At 40.1% G+C, this 22,883-nt stretch overlaps 1 protein-coding gene across 5 annotated transcripts in view; it reads left to right on the forward strand.

The window, feature by feature from the left end:
* FGGY (FGGY carbohydrate kinase domain containing) overlaps positions 1 to 22,883 on the forward strand; it is a 1,529,104-nt gene that overhangs the window by 592,061 nt on the left and 914,160 nt on the right. For all 5 annotated transcript variants that reach the window (XR_011202985.1, XM_069232576.1, XM_069232575.1 and 2 more), the window contains exon 6: positions 8,942 to 9,057. Coding sequence is in view for 4 of the 5 variants with exons in the window: in XM_069232576.1 (XP_069088677.1) it covers positions 8,942 to 9,057 (116 nt within the window). In the remaining variant the exon portion in view is untranslated. The remainder of the gene's footprint in view (positions 1 to 8,941; positions 9,058 to 22,883) is intronic.

Consider the following 22,883-nt stretch of genomic DNA (forward strand, 5'->3'; position numbering starts at 1 on the left):
AAGCCATACAAGGTGACACAAAGTAGCACAAAGTCTTGATAGGGGATTTGTTTACAAATTCAAAGCTTATTTTGCACTGGAAAGTTGATCTTTTTGTTGAGCATGTAGCTCCATGCCCTGCTTTGCGCTACATTCCACCAAGAGGGTGTTTAATGAGTGGTATTTAAGCATTCCATCACTACCACCTGCGGTTTTTGACGCTTAGCCAGATCTGCAAAGATTGTCAGACCTGGCTTTGCGTCAAAAAATAATGCTTCTTTGAGGGAGGCTTAAAGCAAGAGAAATTAATTTATTTCTCCTTCCAGCACACATCAAATGTGTTCAGTGTTTAAAAAAATTTCTTATCATAGTATTTTGTACTGAAAGGATATTCTTACAGTGTTAAACCTGTGCTAAACATCACACACCTTTGCACCATGGTGCAAAGGTGTGTGCATGGCATGAGGCACTGGCTGCCAGTTTGTGCATCAGCAAAGGGGAGCAGAGCATCCGCAGGCCAAATTTAGTAAGAATGGCTCTGCACTGCTTTCCCCCCAGGGCAAAACATTAGAGCAACTGTGGTTGCTGCACTGCATTGCACTTGAGTTCAGTGAACCTTCCCCAAAGTGTTATTACCCAAACTAAAGAGCAGATAGGGAGATCACTGGTGAGCATGCACAGCTGATAACTACAAAGTGCACACAGCGGGTGAGAGAAAGAGAGACAAAGGGGTAGATTTACTCATTATTCATGCAGCGTTGCATAGCAAGCAAAGCTGCTGCGCTGTATTTCAGAAGTGATAAGAGAAAGACAGCACCACATCTACTAAGATAAGGCATTGCTGCTCACTTCCCAAATGCTGAGACACATTTAGGTTACCTTGCACCACGCACACCCCTCTGCAAAAATCATGCAAAGGTGTGTGCTTGTGAAGTGTGCCATAATTTTTATATACCAAAGGGATTACCTTTCAGTACAAAAAACTATGCTCAGACATACTTCAAAATGTTTTCCCCTTTGAATGTGCATCGTACGGTGGGTGCGGCACACTGACACAATTTGGAAAAAAATGCTCCTACTTTGCATCTCATTCAAGGAGTAACGTTTTTAGTGACAGTCCAGTTTGAGCAGGGGGTCTTGTGGCTCCAGATCTCAAACTATACTATTTTAGGGTGACCAGATTTTGAGGAGCAAAAACCGGGACAGGTCAGACATAAAAGAAGGACTCAATACTTTACACTCACTTTTATATCTGGCCTGTCCGTTTTTCTTTTTTTTTTGCGTAGCTTTGTGAATGTGTGCCTATGCATGTGTTCGTTAACATATATATATATATATATATATATATATATATCCACACACACACACATTTACAAAACTACACATATAAAATTAGCTATGGCTTGACTGCCCACCCCGCACTCACAGCCCACCCCACCCACCTCTCTCTGCTCCCCACTCCATCTCTCTGCTGGGAGCAGACAGGGGACTGTGTTGCCTGACAGTAACAGATAAATTACATTAATTATTGCACTTTGTAGGAGTCTATTAAAGGAGAGCATACCTTTAACTTTTCCTTCCCTAGATAATCTGACCTTTGTCCCAAAAACCGGGACATTTATGTAATGATATGACCTTTGTCCCAAAAACAGGGACAGTCCTTTGAAAACCGGGACTGTCCGGGGAAATCCGGGATGTCTGGTCACCCTACTATTTACCCATTCAGTCTCACTTTGCACACTTATAATATCACTTTATGCCGTTTTATCCACTTACTTTTATTGAGGCTAAGGTTGTCAGCCCCACCCTGCAGCCCCTTTCTTTCCTTTGCATTGCAATAACTCGACCTGTGCTTGAACTGGACACGTTTAGATGTATGCATGGTCTTGGGATAGGCTTCTGTTCTGAGTCCATCTTGATCAGTTATACATGCTTGTGGAATACCGTTCATTGAGAATCCCAGTCTGCAAGCAGTTGACACATTTGCAGTTGCACAAGCTTTGAGATTTATGTCTGGCTGATGACTTTCTTCTTTTATCTGCTATTTAAGAGAAGCCTGATCACACTCCACTTAATGTGTTTCTATACTTTAGTCTCTGTGTCTGTTGTTGAACCTCCAACCCCCTGTTTCCTTCCACTACTGACGTACTGCCATCCCTGGCAAAGTTGATAGACACCGCATCCCATGGAGTAGTGTCCAGGTTATATAGCTTGTCACACAAGGATGCTCCAATTTTTGTTTTATCTTAAGTTATGTTACATTATATTATATAACGATTGATCCCATTTCCCCGAGATTTAGGGACTGGCTTAAAGATTTAACGTACTGTAATGAACAGTTGGATGGTTAATGAGAACTGATGCCTTCTGAATCCAGGCCCAAGGATTTCTAGGGCGTCCTTCATGCATATCTGTTGCTGCATTCAGTGTCAGCTCAGGAAAATGAAGGAAACATTGATGCTGTTCTGAGAATGGAGCTTGCCTTGCATTGTCAATCATGAACTGCTCCAGTCTGTCTCAAGTTATATGTTTCTGAGGATAATTCTGTTGCTGAGTGTTGACAGCACCATCAATGGGTTTGTCTCGTGTACCTGGGCAATAGTTGATACTTGTGGCTGATTGACACGGGTGTGGTTTACTATTGGCAATGATCTTGATAACGGTGCTATCTGTATGGGGTGGGTATTTAGCTATCCCTTTTTTGTTGAATAATTTCAATAAAAATGATATTAAAAAAATTATAGGGGTTGCTTCAAAAATTCATGGGTGACAGTGCAGGACTGCTCGTGTATTACCCATAAGATGCTCCCTTGATTCAAAGTAGCGCAATAGAGATGAAATGCTAATTTGAATTAATCAAGTCAACTTTCCAGCACAAAAAAGTTTTGCATTGAAAAGTAAATCCCAAATCAACAGTGTTCACATTTGGTAACCTTGCACCAGTTCAAAAAATTAATACATTTGCCCCAAAGGACCTGGGCTGTCTGCGGTACACACCACTAACAGTATGTTGCAGTCTTCTGCCCTACCTTCGACTGGAATCCTCCACAGGTCCCCAGTTTGTCAGGATCAGGCATAAGAAGGTACTCGATGTAGAACTTTAGATGTTGTTGTAGCTCAATGAACTGCCAAGAAAACCAAAGCAGCCCGGCTCCAACTCTTTTCCCTGAAAGATGTGACACCTTTTCTCCTAGGAGGAAATTTGAAACCAACAGTTCCAGCCCTAATCTGCTCCCACCTGTATGGAAGCAACGTTGCATCCAGTGGCATCACATAGACTACAATTGCTCCCCTGTAAGGCATCCTCCACGCAGCAGCAGAGCTCATAAAAGGTCTGAAGAAATCCCACATAGCAACCTTGCATTAAATGATCTACACCGGCTACCATGGACCATCTTCAAGATCAGCTGTATCACTTACATGGCAAGACTTCTGTTTGCTTAGATAACAAATTACCATTATGTGGAGGTCAACGCCGAGAAGTTCTTATAGTACCAGATCAGCGATTAAACGCAGTAGGAAGGAGAAAACAAGCTTGCTCAGTCTATGCACTTTGGATCTGGAAAAACATCCCCAAGGAAATCAAACGAGCAGACGCCATCTTACTATTAAGGAAGAAAATTAAAACTCATCTCTTCAAGAAACACTACCTCAGATAGGCTGACTTCTCACCACTTTCCCTAGCTGCACCTCGTCTCTCTTTCCCCTTCTCCGCTATGTACCTCTTTGAGGCTTGCCCCTGCAGAGCGCTCCGTTACTAGTCATCTAACTTTGGGAATTAAAAATATCGAAACATACATGTACTGGCTGCTAGCTAGATCATCAACAGTGATGGCCTTCTTCCAAAAACAGTACTTAATAATTGTGATATTTCTCCTGGTGAAATATGCTCTTCAAAGTGCGGCTAATGATGCACACTGATATTTGCTTGTCTTTCATGAATAGAGTTTTGATAAAACAAAAGACAGTGATAAGAGCTAGTGGGTTTATGTGATTTTGTGTGTGGCAGTTGTGTTTACCACATAATAATGGATTTACAGCATTTGTGACACCATTTTCCACATAATTTGCAGAATTTACAAAAGTGATTATTTCTAAAACAGATGAAAATAACACTGCCAGAGAATGTGGCGCATAATTTGTGTTCTTGCAACATCATTTAGATAGCATTGCTGACTATGCACCATTGGGTCTTCAATGCCGCATAAATGTTGTTGCCTTGAGAATGGTAGTGCTCTGCAGATTGGTTTGGGGGCTGTCACTATGATGATGAAATCCATATTTCCCAGGGAAATATTTTCCATATTATATGGTTTCCTGATGTGTGTCTTGTATTTTGTGTGTTGTGTGTGCCTGTAGATAATAAAATGAGAAAGGGAGTACCTAAAGGACATTCATGCCCCCTCATGCACCAAACCCTCTCTCCGCCACTGCTTGTAAAATGGTGCATTGTTTTGCTTCAGACTAAAGTTGTGTTTGAAACGGTTATGCTTACTTGATATGCGAACAATATTGAATGTATGTGTGTATGGAATCTATAAATGCTTACGAAGGTTATTTGAACTTATCACTACTTGCCTCCAAGCATACTTTGTTTACAGTTGAACGCCTGTTATCTCGTATTGAAATGAGAAATAGCTCACAGAAAATACTGTTATAGCACTAGTTTCAATATGTAAACATGTATTACCGCCCATATCCACTGGCTTTTGGCAGGTGTATCCGATCCAATACATTAATGGAGTACTCCTCAACTCAGGAATACTTGGAGTATTAACACAGAGCAGGTCGACTGAAAAACATTACTTTTTGAGAACCAAAATCGCCAAATGAAGTTTCTCTTGATGCTCGTGGTAGAGGAAGGCAATCCAGTGGAGGGGAGGCAGCTCCTCTTCTATGATTTCCTGGGGTGGAAGCAGCTCCCCTTCTTTACAACTACTCCTGTGGGGGGCGCTCGAGGGTGGAATTGTTTGTTACGCAAGCTGCTCCCCCGCTAAAGTGCGTTATGTTGACTTGTTAATGCACCAAATATATTGACAAGTTAATTCACCTCAAGCTCTAGTTTTCACTATTGCTAAGTGCTGCTTGCTTCCTTGAAAAGACGTGAAAATATTTTGTGTGCTTCAACATGACAATATGGTGCAAGATAGATGCAAATAGGGATGCAATTAAAAGCCATCTCACTATAAGGCTTTCACTTTAAACAAATGCATCCAACATGTCTTTTAATCAGTATAAGCAGACCCTTAATACCAACAAAATGTACCTCCACTTTTGGTGCAAATGTCATTTTATCATTTAAAATCAGAACTTCCCCCAATCTGAGGAGATATGTGTGGTAACTTTGTGATAGGTTAACTTAGTTCTATGTATGCTAATCCTTAATTTGTGTTGTTGTTGGACGTTTCACAATACTAGTAATACACTCACACAAAATTCATGCAAAGTTTCCAAGCCTTTCATTGGGGGATGGATTTGTTAAAAAGCAACAAGTTTCGCCAACATGATTTTTCCTCTTGTGCTAATGCCAGCCACGCTTAATTTTCACAACATTATTTTCAAAGATTGATTTGTTAACCGCAGTGCTTAATTTGAACCAATGGGTTCAGGTGGTGCACATTGCCACTCATTTGTTTGGGACAGGCACTTATTTTTCCTAACCAAAATGTAACCCAAAGCAAGGGAGTGAAAACACGAAAGGGGAAAGAAGGTGGAAAACAAAGAGAGAAAAATGTGCCAAATGGAGAAAGCAGGAAACTGAAAAAGTAAGATAAAAGTAGTAAGTATGGTGGTGGATCAAAGAGTCAAAAGGCAGAATCATGATTACAGAGACTTGGTATTAGGCACACAGGCATTCAATATCACTGACTATGGACTTCTGAGCAAAGGTTTTGGGCCCCAGTACTTATTCTTTTGCAAATAAAGCACCATTGTGACAGTGCAATTATTTTGTTGTGTGGGTGTTTAAACTATAGTCTAGATTTGAGTTCAGTCGAGCCGTCAGTCTACTGAAGTTATTTAGCTTGTAGTTTATGCATGGTCTAATGATGTCTTACCAAGATGTTGTCATCTCTACATGACATCTAATGGTTATGCAAGGTGTTGGTGTGAAATTTACTCAACTCCTCAACTGGCTGCAGAAATTGTCTTGTAGTTAGATGGCATATGCTGGAGCTTCCGAAGAGGCAGCATTTGTTTCCCGTTAGCAACATGGCATTAGCTTTTAAGGTAAATTCAAAGTGAATATGTATGTTGTAGATTGAAAATGGTTCTTCGTCTCCAATAGGTTCTGATTAGTAAGAGACCAGATCTTCACCACCCTCCTGAGTTTCAGCTGTTTATGGTTTGTATTGTTCCATACATGACACCTTCGTATTCTGCAGTTCCTGTACATAACCCCTTCCTATTCTGCAGATGTTATAGCTAGTTGATTCAAGTTGGAAAAAGCCAGAGTTCAACTCTCCTTCTAAACTCCAGGTTGTTATAAATGGCCCCTATCCTTGCTGGACATGATTCTTTCTCCTCTAGAGTCCTCCTTCTCTCACCAGTCTCTCTTTCTCCCCATTGATTTAATGTTCCTCTTCCCATTGCTTTTTTAATTGAATCTTTTTCGTTCCTTCTTACAGTATTACCTTTTAAATAACATGTTATCTCCCCACTGTCTGCTTCTCTTTTAGGGGCTCCACCTGACTATTCAAGCCCTCAGACCTCCACACATAAGCACTGCTAATAGACTTCAGTTTTTGTTTACATCACCAATGGTTTTGGAACTTAGATCCACCCACAGCTCGGTTGATGCACCTCCGCTTTGCACTTCATCATTATTGCTACTGGAGAAGAAAGGCAATTCCTAGAACATCTATTTTTTTCACAATTACTTTTGAAGCACACGGAAACATCATTTGCCAATCCAAATCTGAAGTCTTCATGCACATCATTATAGATACACCTCCTGTGTGCTCCCAAATACCCACGGTATTGGAGCATTGTGTGCTGTCATTTTGGAGACAATATCTAAATGATAAAAACAGAACTAAAAACGACGTAAATGTAAAGGCTATTGGTTAAAAGACCATGGGCTGTAGGTGTAGGAGTTAAAATCTATGCAACCCTGTTTCGATGGTGATGTCTAGATATTGGGATCATACTTAGTGATTTTGAATATCTGCTGGTTGTCACCTAGCTTGCTGAGTTGCACTAGTGAATTGTACTTCAGCACAAATGGGCTCTGATTTATATTTTATAATTCTCTGTCCCCTGCCGATCTTATTTGAATGTTTCCATTAATTCACAATAATGGTATGTTACCTCTGATTGTGATCCTGTTGCTCTGCTTCTTATACATCGGCTTGGCATTGGGCAGACTCTGCAACCATCATTGTCAGTGACCTATTACATGCAGGTAATTGTGAGTCAAAATGCACCTTTTGCAAACAAATCCTTTGAGAGGTAAATACCACTGATTCTCCAGTGTGGTTGCTACGTTCCATTGCACAGTGTTTTGTCAGATATCTTTAAAGCTTGTGGCCTTTCCTGCAGTGCACATAAGCCCTTCATTGCTGTCCACAGGGATATACATTAGAGTACCATCTATGACCATTGGTCCACTTGCTTTACTCCCCCACTGGTCCGAGAAACACCTACACTGTACCCCCTTCAGACTGAAACAAAGCTCCCATCCACTGCACACTTACACACCGAGCTCACCTATTTTCAGTAAACACTGCACACTCTGCTGTCACCTAATACACAGAACTGAGAGCCAACAGGTCACTCAGTCACCATTGAAAATTACCAGGCAACAAACAAAGTGATGTCAATATACCTGACGCACAAGCCCTCTTTACCTATTCCTCTGTATTACTACTCCCCTCCAAAACCACTTGCATGCAAACTACCTGATTCAGATTGAAATGTCTACTGTCTACTGTTAGGCATGGCCCCATATCTCATTCAGCCCCTACCTACGAGCAGTGCTAATTTGAGCTGGTGGTTTCTGGTGCTCGGCACCAGCACTAATGACACTCCTCACATTGTGGTTGTCTAATTTTGGAATGAGCACAAAAACGATTGTTTATTAATTCTCTGTGTATTAAAAAAAATGACTAACACCTGCTGCCCAAGCCATTCTTTTAGCTTTGGGCAGCCTGGAATAGTCTGAGTTGTCGCACTTGTAGGAGTGTCATGGTTAGCAGTTGTGTTGGTACGGTTATTGGCAGCACTGGCAAGAGCAACAGTTAGTGCAAGCTGCAGTGACCTCCTGACGAGGGCCCAGGCACTTCTATTTTTACAAATTAAGCACTTTACCAGTACTGATTACTATCAACACTATGTACCTCATGCAACCACTTGTTTTTCCTCTGGCGGCTCCCCAATAATAGCTGGTAAACCATACCATCCCTAATAATCAGGAAATCTATGTCCACCTAAAAACAAAAATCTAAACTCCATACAAATCACTCTTTAACAAGCATCCCTTCCCCACTACTGCAAATAATTCCAAACCACACTCCAATCACACCAACAAGCACTTAACCTGTAAACCCCCACCCAATCACCTTTATAAATAAGTGGAAAATCCTGTATGTCTCCCACCTCTCCGTGTAACTACTACTCCAATACCCGTTTTATTTATTATTTATTTTAAATGAATGATTTTCTGCCATTTATTCATTCACGTCATTATACCCTGCATTTCCTGTTGGTTCATGGCATCTTTAGTGATAAAAAATAAAATATCAGAAGGAAAAAACGCTAAGGTTTTCTTTGTTGATGATTTCATTCATTTTAATGTTTTTTTTTCTTTATTTTAACACGTGCTATCGCGTTTCCCGCCGGTGTGGAGGTAGCCATTGCTGGCATTTGCCTGATTATGCTTTGCTTCTGATCGTTTTCCCATATTTAGAGTCCTACTATATAATGCCTTAAAACAATTTTGTGTATCTGTATCCTTGCTCCTTAGGTCCTTCTGTACGTTGGTCTGCAAATGGACATATTCGGCAGACAAAGCCTGGGACGATAGCTTTTGGAAACTGGTTGGGCTGGAAGATTTTGTAACCGAGAATTACAAAAGAATCGGTATGTTCACTTTGAAAATTAAAATGTGTTTTAATTTGTGAATACTACACTTTATGTATTTTTCCTCAGCACCTGTCGTTTAAAATTAAATATGATTTAAACTCAACATTCGAAAATATTTTTGCAAACAGTAGAAACTAAAAGCAAGTGGCAGTATCCACAGACATTTTTGTTTCCATAAAAATGACATTACCTACATTTTCACACAGCTGCACCACACCACCGTTTGGTTCCTCAGAAATATTAAGTTACTTCGACCCTTACTGAGCACACACATATCGGTTACCTTTAAAACATAAGGCATATTGATGCCCTGGTCTAATAAAACATTAAACCAACTTCAGAAATATAATACAATATTTTAGCAACTTTATTTCTCTGATACCCGAGAGGGATTCGGAATGCTTCTCATACTTCAATAAAGGACACATTTTGCGGTTCTATTCCGCTCAGATCAATTCGTTGGTTGAAATATTGCATTTCTTTGAAATTCAGCACACATGATAGCATGGGGAGAGCTGGCTTTTAGAAAGTTCTGAAAAGAGGACATTGAATCGACTGATGAAGGCAGATGCATTGATAGGTAGGGGTGCTCGGAACACCTAAACACGGAATGAAATCTAAAACAGATTTTTCCAAGTGCATCAATATTTGGTCATTATTACAATGAGTAGTGAGATAGTTGGAAAGATGTATTTAACAAAGACAGCAAGAAGAAAAAAGAATGTGGATGATTTAATAAATCAGTTTAATTTCACCATTTTGGAAATTATACACAGTGTAGCATCTTTAAAAAAAGAGATGTAGAATCGCAATATTAAACTGTGGTATAGTCTGCATTTATTAAAATAAAATGTTAATGTTCTCTAAAGGAAAATGGAAAATCTCATGACTGAAGAAAGGAAATGTTGCATGTAAAATGTACTTTGCTGACCACAGGAGAGCGACAATACTTGTTGGCGTCCCCCAGTGACCACCTATGCCACAGATTCCCTCACTACCACCCTTTAACAGTGCCCCTCAAGTCTCCATAACCACTCTCTCTCAGGTGCATTTAGTTTTGTACAGCCACTCATTCCAGTGTTGGGTGTCAGAGTACTTTACCTCGCACACACATTACATGGAGACAATCAATCATAAGTGTGTAAATTAGTGTATAAGAAATGTTACACAAGGCACAGCATTAAAAGATGTAGGAGTCACATGCCATCCATACTGGTAGGCCGTATAGTTTGAGTGCTTGGTCTGGAGAAGCACAAACTCAGAATTTAAAATGTAACACCATGTTTGGGGGTTCTCTTTAGTAAAAAGAATTGATTCATACCCAAATGAACCCTTTTTGCAACATTAGGATAATGAAGGGCTGGGGAATAAAATAAAGCTCTAATCTATACCTTGTGAATGCATGCAGTTCTTTGATGACAATTGATAGCTTACTATTCTATATTAGGAGTTTAGCTTATAAACTGCAGGTAACAAAAGGAACTCTCTGGCTAAAGCAAAAAAACCCTGACCTATTTACATACATGCACTTTGTGATCTGCGTGGTACATGTTCTTTGCAGGAGGCATTTTAACCACTTTGCTACCTTAAAACTTCCACTAGAGAAAACTCCAAACTCTCTCCATGCAGAACATTAATCACCAGAGTTATCTTGTCATTTATTGTTGCATGAAACTTGCTGGAGGCAAGGAAAGCTGCAGCAGAAGCTTTTAAAACAATGATATCCTTGCAAACAGAGTGCCCCTTCGAAAGTCAGGACCCGGTGCGGTGGCACCGGTCGCACCGCCCTAGAGCCGGGCCTGGGTAGTGGTGTGGTTTTCGTGGAAGTGGCTTGATATTGATGGAGGTGTGCAGCTGGTGGGAGCATGTTATTTGTTTGGTAGTGCTGGTTGGACTAGAAGATTTTGTGACTGAGAATTACATAAGAATTGGTATGTTCACAATTTTAAAAATTAAATTGCTTTGTAATCTGTGAAAACTACAGTTTAGTTATTTTTCCTCAGCACCTAGATTTTAAAATGAAATATGATTGAAACTCATCATTCAAAAACAATTTGCAAATAATAGAAACTAAAAGCAAGTGGCAGTATGGAAGCATGCATGTTTACGGTACTTTTGTTCCATTGTTTACACTCAACATCTGCATCTGTTAAAGGCCATATTTAATTAGGAAGTCCTGACTGCAACAGATGTGTATCGCAATTATCTAGCAATGATGCTACGAACCATGAGGAATTTATAATAAAAATATTCATGAGTGTCACCAACATTTGCAAGTCTCATGAAAGTTGTCTGGCTCTACGGGATTGTCTTCAGTCAAGTGTATAGCGTAGCATAATTTTAGCACAAGTGAGACCTCTGTTCAAACAGCTCCTATATTCTTTGCTCTCCACCATCCTCTTGTGCTCCTCAAGATGTACATGTTCAGGAGATTTGCACGTCTCTGTGCGAAACCGATTTCCTCAGTTAAGCATGTCTCGCACATCCTGACAATGCCCTTTTCTGCCCAAGAGGTGGCATTTCTGCAGCTGGGATCCTGGTTCATCTGGATTACATTTGTAGAATTCTCATAGCAGATAAAGAGCTGGAAGATTAGAGACTGGTTCTCATGGTCACTCCCAATTGTTGCAGGAGTTGAGGCAGCGTGCTCTTACTGAAAAGGTTCTAATAAGGACACATTAAACAGAAGATACATTCTCATGGACAGGGACAGCTTTGAGCAAGTTTCACAATACGTTCTGTGGTAAATAGACAAATTAATTTATATTGCACTTTAAACATTTTCTTCAAATATACATTCCTAATGAGTAACCAGACTTCTTACTAACTGTATGTTTGGGACTTTTTAAATGTTTTTTGTTTGCAACTCTGAAATTCTTGGATTTTATTTAAATGTCCTCGTACTGAGGGCACTGATGCAAAATATGGTAAATGCACTGGCAATATTATAGGCTCTTGTCCATACATAGAAAAGAAGAGTGATGTCTCGGCTGACAAAGAATCAACATTGTGAAGTGTTTATTCTGCTAACCAGAACGTATTACTCCAAACCTCTTTTTGCAACTGTGCTTGATACCTCAACTACAGGGTGTAGCTGCTCCAGGATCTAGAAAGATTTTACAATTATAGTCTCTATCTAGAGATAATATACTAGCTTTCTTCTTATCAAACACATAATGGAAACGTTTATAGTAATCAGATAAAGTAGTTAGACAACCAGTCCATAAGGTGTTAAGAGTCCTGCCCATGCCTTTGAAGGGCTACCATGGAAAAATGCTTGTCGGTAACTAATTGTTGGTACAATAACCAGAAGTCCATTGTAATTTTCTTGCTTCCCTATCAGATGGATTATGTAGTGTCAACCATGTCATGCCCAAAATCACTTTAAATTAGGGTGCGACAATCAAACAAGAAACAAATCATTTCATGATGCCTTCCAAAACATAGCAGATTAATCATGTGCATCTGGAAACCTGCAGGTCATAAAGACAACCTTGAGGAATCTACTGCCCTAACCTCTTCAGGAACCTCTTACGTAATTGCTGATATCTTGGAAGTTTGGGCAAATGTAATATAGCCTTATAGCCTGCCGTAGTGGGCTATACCGGCCATTAAAGGCCCACTTCAGTGTTAAAGGCCTGAGTCGAAGGTGAGAGCCTTTAACAAGGGAGCGTGACTTTAATGCCGGTATAGCCCAGCTACGGAGGGCTATAAGGCTATTAGAACATTCCACCGCTAGAAGGAAGAATATTCGAATAAATAAAACAAAGGCCTCACGGAGCTCGAGGGGATAGAAATCCCCTCGAGCTCCGTGAGGCCTTTGTTCACAGCAACAGCTGTGAAAAACACACATTGGAATGTTGGAGCTCTGGGTTTGTACTGGCCATTAGAAGCCTGGAGCACTCCATTGTTTTCAATGGAGTTCCCAACATTCCAGTGTTCTAAGGTCCATATAATTCCCTGAGGCTCCTAAATCCAATTTCTGAAACAATATTTTCCTGTCCATTTGCCAACATTATTTCCATAGGCACTATCTTGTGAGCAAGCAACTGAAGTCTGCATGGTATTCAGTAAAATGCCTGTTGCAATGAAAACATGTTTTCAGTATCCACAGCATGGATGAGATAAAGAAATGAACATGACAAAAAGCGTGTGATATTGATGTACTTTTTAGATATGAAATGCAAGCACTCAGGGGGCCGAAGAAAACACCAAAGAAATAGTAACGGTGGGGTGAAAGAAATACTCCTTTGGGCTGATCTAAGATGTTATCAACTAGGCCAAAAATGTTGGGTAAACCGGCTGATCTAGATAAGCAGGTGGTTATCATATTTTCCATCCATCTTTATTTGAGCCCCATCTTCTTGGATCGCATTTTTCTAATTATGCCTATTTTTTTCCTTGTTCTGCACATTTTTTTTTCACTCAAGTCCTCTTCTTCCCTCTGTTGTATTCTCTCCATCATCCTCAGTGTCCCCTTCACAATCATCCATTATCACCTGTCTTTTTCCATCCTCTTCTTTCTCCTTTGATGTATGGCCGCTTATTCACAATCAGAACAGCCTTGTTGATTTATCTTTCAACTACCATCATTTTCCTCTTTTCCCCCTTCACTTTGTGTCTCCCCTCCCACCATCCTCCACTTCCCTTTCTCCTGATGTAGTCTAAATCTTAGTGGAGTCCCTCGTGTCACAGAAGCCATCAGAATGTGACAGTTTGTCTTATGTTAATCAAAGTACTAATGGATAGAATTTAAAAGCTGCACTGACACTGAGTTTGAAATGTGCATTAATTTGCATTGCAGAAATCGACTTGAGTGGTATTTCAACTAAATCATACGTTAGAAACATTAAATTGATGTTAAATTGATGTTATAATGTATTTTAGACTCTAGACTTACAGAATATGTTGAAACGATATTGAATTTTCTAATGATTAATGAATAAAAAATGCGTGCAAAAATTTAAAAAATGTACTTCTCTGACACATTTAATGAAGTGCATTAACAGGGCTTTTTTGGTTTCAAAATAAAATGTATTACTTATAATAATGAATTATTATTAATGTTGGATTCATAAGTTTGTATATTAGATGTGTTTTATGAGCTTGTGACATACTGATGCTTTTCCCATTTTAACTATCAGTTGTTCAACTTAGTTAGTAGCCTGCAGTCCAGGAATTACTGTTCTCCAGAATATTTGAGCCCTTTTTTCCTTTTTTCTGTTGCCCTCATGTGTTTCATCCCGCACATGTATTTCCCTGATTTTGTTAGTTGTAGGGTCCCTCACTGCCCCATCAAATTATGACTGCTAATTTGAATTAACTGATGACTGCCAATTCAGAATAACGCTTGACTTCTGTATCTCAGATATTCTTGCTGAAATTCTTTTGTTCTTCTTGAATGCTTAGTTTTGCTAATGTTAATTAGTTTGAATTTATTTAATTGCCTTGGGCAACCCTTAGTTATTATGCCTCTCTATAACTTGGTTCTGCGAATAGTCAACATGACTTTGAGCTTGTGTTTGTAATAAATCCCTTAACCTTATTTCCAAATGGACTTTTCCTTCCATGACCACATTGGTCATAGTGTTTAGATTAATTGGGTTTGTATTGGAATTGTGTTAGTGGTTCCACCACACCACTTACTGGGTCCAAAGATTCATCCACCTCGAGAGCATTGATTCCTGCAAAGAATAAAAGTGCTACAGTACTCTATTAAATCTAATTTTCCTTAATGCCCCATAGGCCTTATTCCTTGTTTCCCTTTCCTTCCAAATTCATCCTTCTCTTCCACCCCCCTCTCCTCCATGCTCCCTGTTTGCCCTCATGCACGTATACCCACCTGGCCTGCCAAAATTTGTATAGATCTCTAGGGGAAAAAGGACATCTTATGTGCTTTATTAAAAATGCTCGGAGTCATCCGACAAGTGAATTATGGGAACAAGTCTTGTATAGGGATTCAGTTGTGTTGTTGCTTTCTTAAAGGGGGAGGGACTGTCAAGTTGAAATCTATATATCAAAAGAAAGGTATAGAGGAGGTCCAGCACCATTGATTGAAAAAGATCTTCCGGGTGCTGCTGGGCTGAGGCATTGTGAGGTCTGGGTTGAGCACCCACAGTCTGCAAGACATTTTGTTACCAATTATTTAAAACATAGATAGAGTGGCCTTTTGCGCCACAGGATTATTAATGTCTCACCTCATAGTAGGGAATGCTTTGTGTACCACTCTGCCTACAATGAAGTGCTGACATTGGAATGTATGAGGGACTATTTTTCATCTGAAAAGTACACTTCGCCATTGCGCTTTTTGGTGCATTCAATGATTTCGCTTTTACAGGCGTTCTGTGCAGAAATAAATACCTTCTTGCTACATTGACAATGCCAATAGGACAGGCTTTACATGAGTGTGTGCATCACAGGTAAACAGCATTTATGAAAATATGTATTTGTGTGTATTGGCCTTTTCATGTCGAATGTATAGAGTTTGTCAAGGCTTTTTTGTGCTTGAATTAAGCATACGTCTTTATAGTTCATAGGAATTTTGTAAAGAGAGCCTTTCAGCTATGTTTGAAATGGTATCTATTGTGTAGATTTCAATTACTTAAATGCTGCTGTCCTGCTACCCTGAACCCAGTTTGTAAATATAAATGTTATTATCAGGCAAAATAAAATGTTTCACAACCAGCATGGCTGCTGAAGTAAAGGTTAAGAACTATTCCAAAGTCGCCAAAGCTTTGCTTAAAAAAATACATTTGTTCAGGTGTAAAGGAGTTCATACTAATCGTCTTTGTTCTAATCTTATCAAGCTTCAAGCTTGGCCTATATTATCCATCCTATCATATCTCTCTAAGTGCATGTGGTTAGATTTTAAGGAAGAATTTAGAGAGTCTGCAGTGCCAAGGTCAGCTCTTAATGCTTAGGTGTGTTCGGTGTGTTTAGAAGAAGGCAAGAAATCACAGTGCCTCTGTAATGGTTTACTTTGGGAGAAAAATAGTCATCTCCTTTACACTTATAACACCTGGCTTCATGTGCAATTTTGTAGTCTCCTAGCTGAGTGGATGCGCTTTAGCAGGGAGAAGGTTTTTTTTTTCCTTTTCTATTATGGGGAGATTAGACAGTTTTGAAGTAATCCCTCACTTTTTACCATGCCTGGACAATGTGATCAGGTTAGTTTAGTATTTCTGTGTCTCTCTAGTCAGGCAGTTGAGGAATAACATGGGTTCAGTGGATTGGTACTACGTCCTTCCAATAGGGGTAGGCAGGGTATCACTGAGGATCTGTGAGGGCATTCTGCAAATGGATTATGCTGGTAATGGCTGAACCATGGAGACCTCTGGTTCCCATACAACTATCAGCCATCACTGCCCCTGTGTCAGCCCAGCTGGTTACTGACCGGCACAAGGAAAGACTAGGAGAAGAGTTTATTGAGTGATTACTGTGATAAATCTGGGTCCAAGGGTCCCAGAAAAGTCAGAAGTTACTGGCAGGGTCAGATTGGCTGATAAGGCAAAAAGACAGTGGCCGAAGGGCTGGTCTGGCAGGTCAGTGTGTGGGCCACTTTTTGCACGTTTCTGGGCCTGTTTTATGGTATGCTGGGCTGTTGTTTTACTGTTGATTTCCATGATATTAAAACATACATTGCCTGCAGCAAGCTCTGCGCATTCTTACATACCTTGCAAAACACTTACATATCTTCTCTTTACAAGGTCAAAACTCCCCAATTTGCAAATGTGAGCCGCGTTTCAGCTATCTAATTGTCAAATCAGCCCAGTGGCGTAACATAACTTGAGAGGGGGGCCCTGCAAGGTCCCTGGAGGGGGACCCCTCCCCTCTGCACCTAGTCAGGGGCCTGCCACATGTGTACTGTGCTGAGGGACCCCCGAACGCACAGCATTGGCTTCATGGGCCTTTGTTAAGCCACTGAATCAGGGCCACATTTATTTCAGTGCCTGGCCTCTTTTCTGTCCCATCTGGCCCTGGTTGCTGGACCCCAGTTGTAACAACCAGGGACGTTTGCTTCTGATGTCATGGGGCCCGAGCACTGCAGAGTCCAAATTAGGAATCAAGCTCCTCTTATACCACTGAACATTCAGGGCAACAAGGCAGAGAACCCAAGGTTTACTCCAGGGGGCAGTGGGCTAGAAGTTCAGAACTTAGTGCTGCACCAAATAACACTTAAGGAATCAACGGGTGGTAGTGCGGTTTTCATTTAATAAGGAAATATACTTTAATACATCCAAAACTAAATGCTATCTATAACATAAAAAAATTCTACAGGCTGGTATGTGGGAATGTCAATGGGACAGCTCTAAGGGGTCTCCCAAAGTACAGGGTACATTCTAAGGAACAGTGACAACCATCAAATAACTCCTTATATGCAAACTATACCTCCTTAGCTGAAGGCAGAATAAGTAATTTGTGCACCTACAGATCTTAGCCCACCCATATTAATAGTACCCCTATATTTCTAATCAACATGTGGTATGCTTTTATAAAAGAAAAGTCAACTAGCTTTGTCAAATGATGCCACCTCCATTAAATGACGAGAAGCAGACATTTCAATATAAAGCAATATTGTAGGATGTTACCACTAAAAGCACTTTCAGAATTAACAAGTAACACCTATGGGCTTTGAAACAAGTAATGGAAAACAATACCATAAAGTAATAATGTATTTTAACAAGGTTGCCTAGAAACCATAGAGGACCCAGAAACCAAATGGGTCTATGCCCTTAAAAGACTCCTACAAACACCCAGCCCTGGGGACAATGGCCTCATGCCCTTAAAAGCCTTCTAGCAAACATCCATGTCTAGGCTGCTCAAAAATAGATAAAAGTGTCTCTTGTGGTCACTAATTTATGGACCTGGCAGACATTGGGTCTAATTTAAGTTTGGCAAAGGGGTTTCTGTGTCACAACTACAACGGATATCCCGTCACTGTATTACAAGGCTATAATGGGATTGTAATACGATGGACGCAATCACGTTTGTGACGGAGTAACCCCCTCTGCCAAACTCTAAATCAGGCCCTGAGCATGGCAACAGTCAAGAAAATATTTGGAACTGTCTGGTGAGGGGCTGTTGCAGCTTCAGGCATCCCCCAAACAGAACAGATCACTTTTAATGATGCCTCTGAACTTCATGGACAGCACCAACACAATATGCACATTTTTCTGAGCCCTTGCAAGAAATTATTTCCTTTTTTGACTTGCACTGCTTCCTTTAATTAAGTTGCAGCTTTCCTTTTGGTTTTATAATCCTTTTTTTGTTTCATGAATTGCAGTGTGCCCCTGAGCTCTTATTTCACCCATCAGGTACCACCACCCCATTATTGGGAACCCTGCATCTCCTCCAATGGGACCAACACTTTCACAGATAGCACAACAAGCTTTATAATCTGTGTAATTTTTCACATTTCCCTACCTGCTTTGGCATTTCCTTCCATAGTCTCGGATCGGTGAGGCTCTGAATACTCACTGCTCCAGCTTGCTGAATGGAGATCTAAAGCTGATGCAGCTGGGCTAGGGGTGCTGTCATCACCTCGGATCAGGGGCCCTAGGTAGCAGCTATGGGGCTGCTCGGGTGGGGATGAGATGTGCTTCTGTGTCCCGACTACCACTATGCTCCAAAGCTCAAAATTCCTTGGAAAGGCCCATTAGCAAAAGGGCTCCCATTGGAGGTTATTCTTGGTATGGTCATCAAGATCAGTCCTCCGTGGAACCCACGGATGTACTCAGAGACACTATATAACCATTGGCGGTAGATATAATCTTCTTGGCCCAGTGGCCCCAGCATACATTGGGGACTTGCTAGGAACAATGTTGAATCCACACAAGAACAACTAGGTAAGCATAAGGTATCTCTGGAATTGATGGTCCTTCTTTGAGGGAGTACTGAGATACTTTGGTGAAACTGATGCCTTATCTAATCAGCAACCTGGAATTGATAATCAGAATCCTTAAACAGCACTTATTTTGGTGAATATCTACTGAGCCTCTAAAGCTCCTCACTAGAGCAGAGATGAACTGCCAGCGAGAGCAAATCCTATAAGTGTAGGTGAGACTGGTGGAAATTTTTCTCTCAAGTACTCCAGTCCCTAACACAGCTGTTAATATTTTTATTACGTCCTTCTTTGACCTGACCAGTGTGGTGGCTAAGCTAACTAGCCAGATCCACAGATCCCCTGTGATCTTTTGTGAGCACTGTGTGTATTTTGGCATGAACCCTGCTATACACATACCTTTCTTGTGCCTGCAACCGTAAACACGCTTTGTCTGAAACAATATCCCAGTCCTTTGGAGGTGCATTTGAAATTATAATTTTGTCTTTTCTTACTCAGTAGTTAGCAAACATTTAGGGCCATCAGCGTTAACCAGTACTAATGGTTTACAAGGTGACTTTTTTAGGCAGGATGATTGGCTTCCTTTGCTACTTCACCACCATTGTGAAAAATGCTTAGCCAGGGATCCTAGTTTGATCGTTGTACAGCGTGGTTACAATTTGCTACATCTAACTCCATGAGAGTACCCATATTATTGTAAGATTACCAGTTCACTTTGTGATTAGTGCACTATATTTGTGTACTGTGGTATGTGAGCATTGCGCTTTGCTATTACTCTTTTTACTTTAAATGATTTAATATTAACAAGTTATTATTAAATGTGCTCTATAGTACACAGCCTTGGCTGGGCAGTTATACTGTATTGCAGCCTCTGAGTGAAGTCTTGGTCGCTCACACAGATCTGCCCAAGGCAGGGCTAAAAATCCACTCAACCACTCCCATGGAGCCTTATTTGAACAGGTCGAGCTATTTTGAATACTTACTCATCCTTTCTGGCAAGTTGACACTGTACAGGTGTCCTGTTCAATTGAAAAGTGGAGGGGCAATAAAAGATGCCTTTACATCTAGTTCTTATGTCACATTTGCTCTATGTTCACAGACAGAGTTTAAAAGTCAGTTTTCCTTACAATTAATTTTCATTCTGACTGCAGAGTTCCAGGACTTTGTAAGGTGAACTGTGTGACCTGCTGCTTGGAATGTAAAATAAAAGGATATAGGGTGTCATGTTTTTCCGAACACACAACATTTAAATGACTAAGTTAACTGTGCAAACATTTCAAAATATATTTCAGTAGTTGTGATAGCCCTTTTTTATATTTCTGTGTGATGAAAAATATTTTAATAGGATGAAAACAAATCAGAATACTTTACGTGTTGATGTGCAAAGGATATGTTTTCTGAAACCCAATTTTCAGATTGTTAATATACTATAGATAGTGGAGAGGTTTTTGGACATTTTTTGGAAAGTTACTGTGTGTAGATGACAATATGTTACCACATCCTGGTTTAGTAATATATTTATTAAAATTAAGTGTTTAAACAAACTGAGAAACACTCCTGCCCTGGTCGCAATGTTATTAGTAAACTAAAAGAAGTCCTTGGTTATGTGGGCTAGTCCTCATGGGTATGTGGGCTAAATTCTTGTGATGCTTACAGCAAACTTTAGTCTACTTAATCAAACAAAAGAGGTTTTTTTGTACTGCAGAAATGCTGAGCTCACACATTTGAAAGTGCAATCATATGTGAGAATTAAGAAAAAGGTGACTCTGTAAACTATTTGCCTAGGATTACACAATTTGAGACCCGTTTACTGGTCAAGTACATTACAGTGAGGTCGAGTAGATTATTTAAATTACTCAACCTGCAGGTCGAGTAACATTTTTATGATTTTTGGAGCCCTGCAAGGTGTCAAACAGGTTCCTGTTGCAGGCATTGCATCTTGGACCCTGATTTCAAGGGGCATTTCCTATCATTAGGCGAGCTCTGTGCCCCCTATGAGAGTGTGCCCCAGTGAACATTTTCTGACAGGGCCCCAAAATAAATGTTTATTATAAAGTCTCATTGATTATGCTCATAAACCTTTTACCTTCTTGCTACTTTTTTCACTCCAAACTTTAAGTAGTATTTATATAATATACATTCCCAATTTGTGTTTTAACCTTTCCCAGACCTCAAGATGTCTCTGTATTGTTTTGTACTGTTTTTTTTTTTGCATAGCCCTACACCTCTAACCTAGACTACCTAAAAAGTAAGTAAAGGGGACCCCAGGAAGTCTTTTTACTTCACTACAGTGGGTTCGAGGGATTTGGGTATTTTGGAAGGTTCGTTTCTACACATTACCCCTCTATCTTTCCCTCCCGTTTTCTCCTCTGGTGGCTTCTGGATTCTGGGCAAATCACTTAATCTTCCCCTGACTACAAAAAAGTAAATGTGGCAATGTAACTGGTGCTCCAATGCCTTCTGGTAAATTCGCGCTACATAAAAGTGCAGCAAATAAACTAAAATAAAATAACTGAATAAAATAAATATGAAATGTGTGTTTCTACAAAACAATAAAATGAACGAACGTTTCTTATTTTATTCATTCATCATACCTTCAGGGTTAACTGTTGTGCTTGAAATGCGATTGTTCACCTAAAGTAAAGGGTATAACTTAAACCTTTTTCTAGCATTGAGGCTAAGCCCAGAATTTAAAAGGGAAGTGGTGCCTGGTGTATAGGCATGGCGCAGAAAATGCTTATAAACAATTTTGAGAAATCTAGATGTTTTGGCAGCAGAACTGTGCTTTTACAGAAAAAACACTCAAAACCATATTTTTCATTAAAGGATGACGAATGTGAATGGCAAATGTGAGCGCGTTGAATGAAAAGCAATGTAAAGGGACTATCAAATAAATGAAACAATAGGGTTTGGGATGCAGCTGTATTGAGGGACGCACTTTCGTTTTTTGCTGCTTCGAGATTCTTAAAAGACCGCGCACATGCGTCTTCGTTGCTCTTGTTGAAGTATTTGGTGTCCTGCACGATTTCTCCATCAGAGCAAATTGACTGTACTTTTAGTTCTTTCTTGAAGGAAAGGATTTAACGTCCAAAAGAAAAGCAGTGCTTCCTTGGATCTTCATGCAGTCTGACTGCACATGGTGTGGAACCGCTGAGACAGCTGTAGGTTTTGCATCTTCCCTGTCGTGTAGGCCCGTGTCGAGCTCCAGTCATGCCCGAGGGACATTCTAAATAAAGTTTGCCTCAAGAGTCTGTGCTCTATTAAATGTCGTAATTTAGAGAATCCAGTTAACCTACAATAAGGCCTGGCATATTATATAGTCCTCCGAATTCTGGGGCAGAAAACCTAAGATGTCCTCCTGATTGGTGGGTTTCAGGCTGCATGGAAAAGCAAAACAAAAGATGCGGTGTTGATAGTGTTTTTTCACAAACTCCCCTAACTGTGTGGTAAGCGTCACTCCCTTCTTAGAAGGTGTATTACTGAATAGCTGCAAAACAATATTGTACAAGAACATCGAGGACAGAATATCAAGGAACAAGAAATCGAAATGTAAGTGCATATAGGGAAGTATAGAGTTACTAATGCTAACTCCACAACTACGTACCTTAAAGGTGTATGTACTGCCTATGTACACATATGTGGAGGTCGGAGTAGAAAATCTAGACGTACCTTTTGGTATTTTATTTTCAATATGCTGTACTCTGTATTGTGTTATATCCATATTGTGGTTTCGATTTTCAGGATGCACACCTGTCTTAAAGGCTAAGAGACAGTTTCCAATTCTAACTTTATTTTTGTTTTGGATAGTTCCAATTGTCTGAAGAAACATTATAGATTGTATTATTTTCTTCTTGTATTATTTTCTTCTTGTTGCTTTGTCTTGTGCCTTCCAATACTTCATTAGATCAGGTACCCCATATCCCTTTCTTTGTCATTTTTGAGCTGGAATTTTTTTATGCCTGGTATTTCTACGACACCGAGG

The sequence above is a fragment of the Pleurodeles waltl genome, chromosome 4_2 (assembly GCF_031143425.1).
Source record: "Pleurodeles waltl isolate 20211129_DDA chromosome 4_2, aPleWal1.hap1.20221129, whole genome shotgun sequence".
NCBI classification, from domain to species: Eukaryota; Metazoa; Chordata; class Amphibia; order Caudata; family Salamandridae; genus Pleurodeles; species Pleurodeles waltl.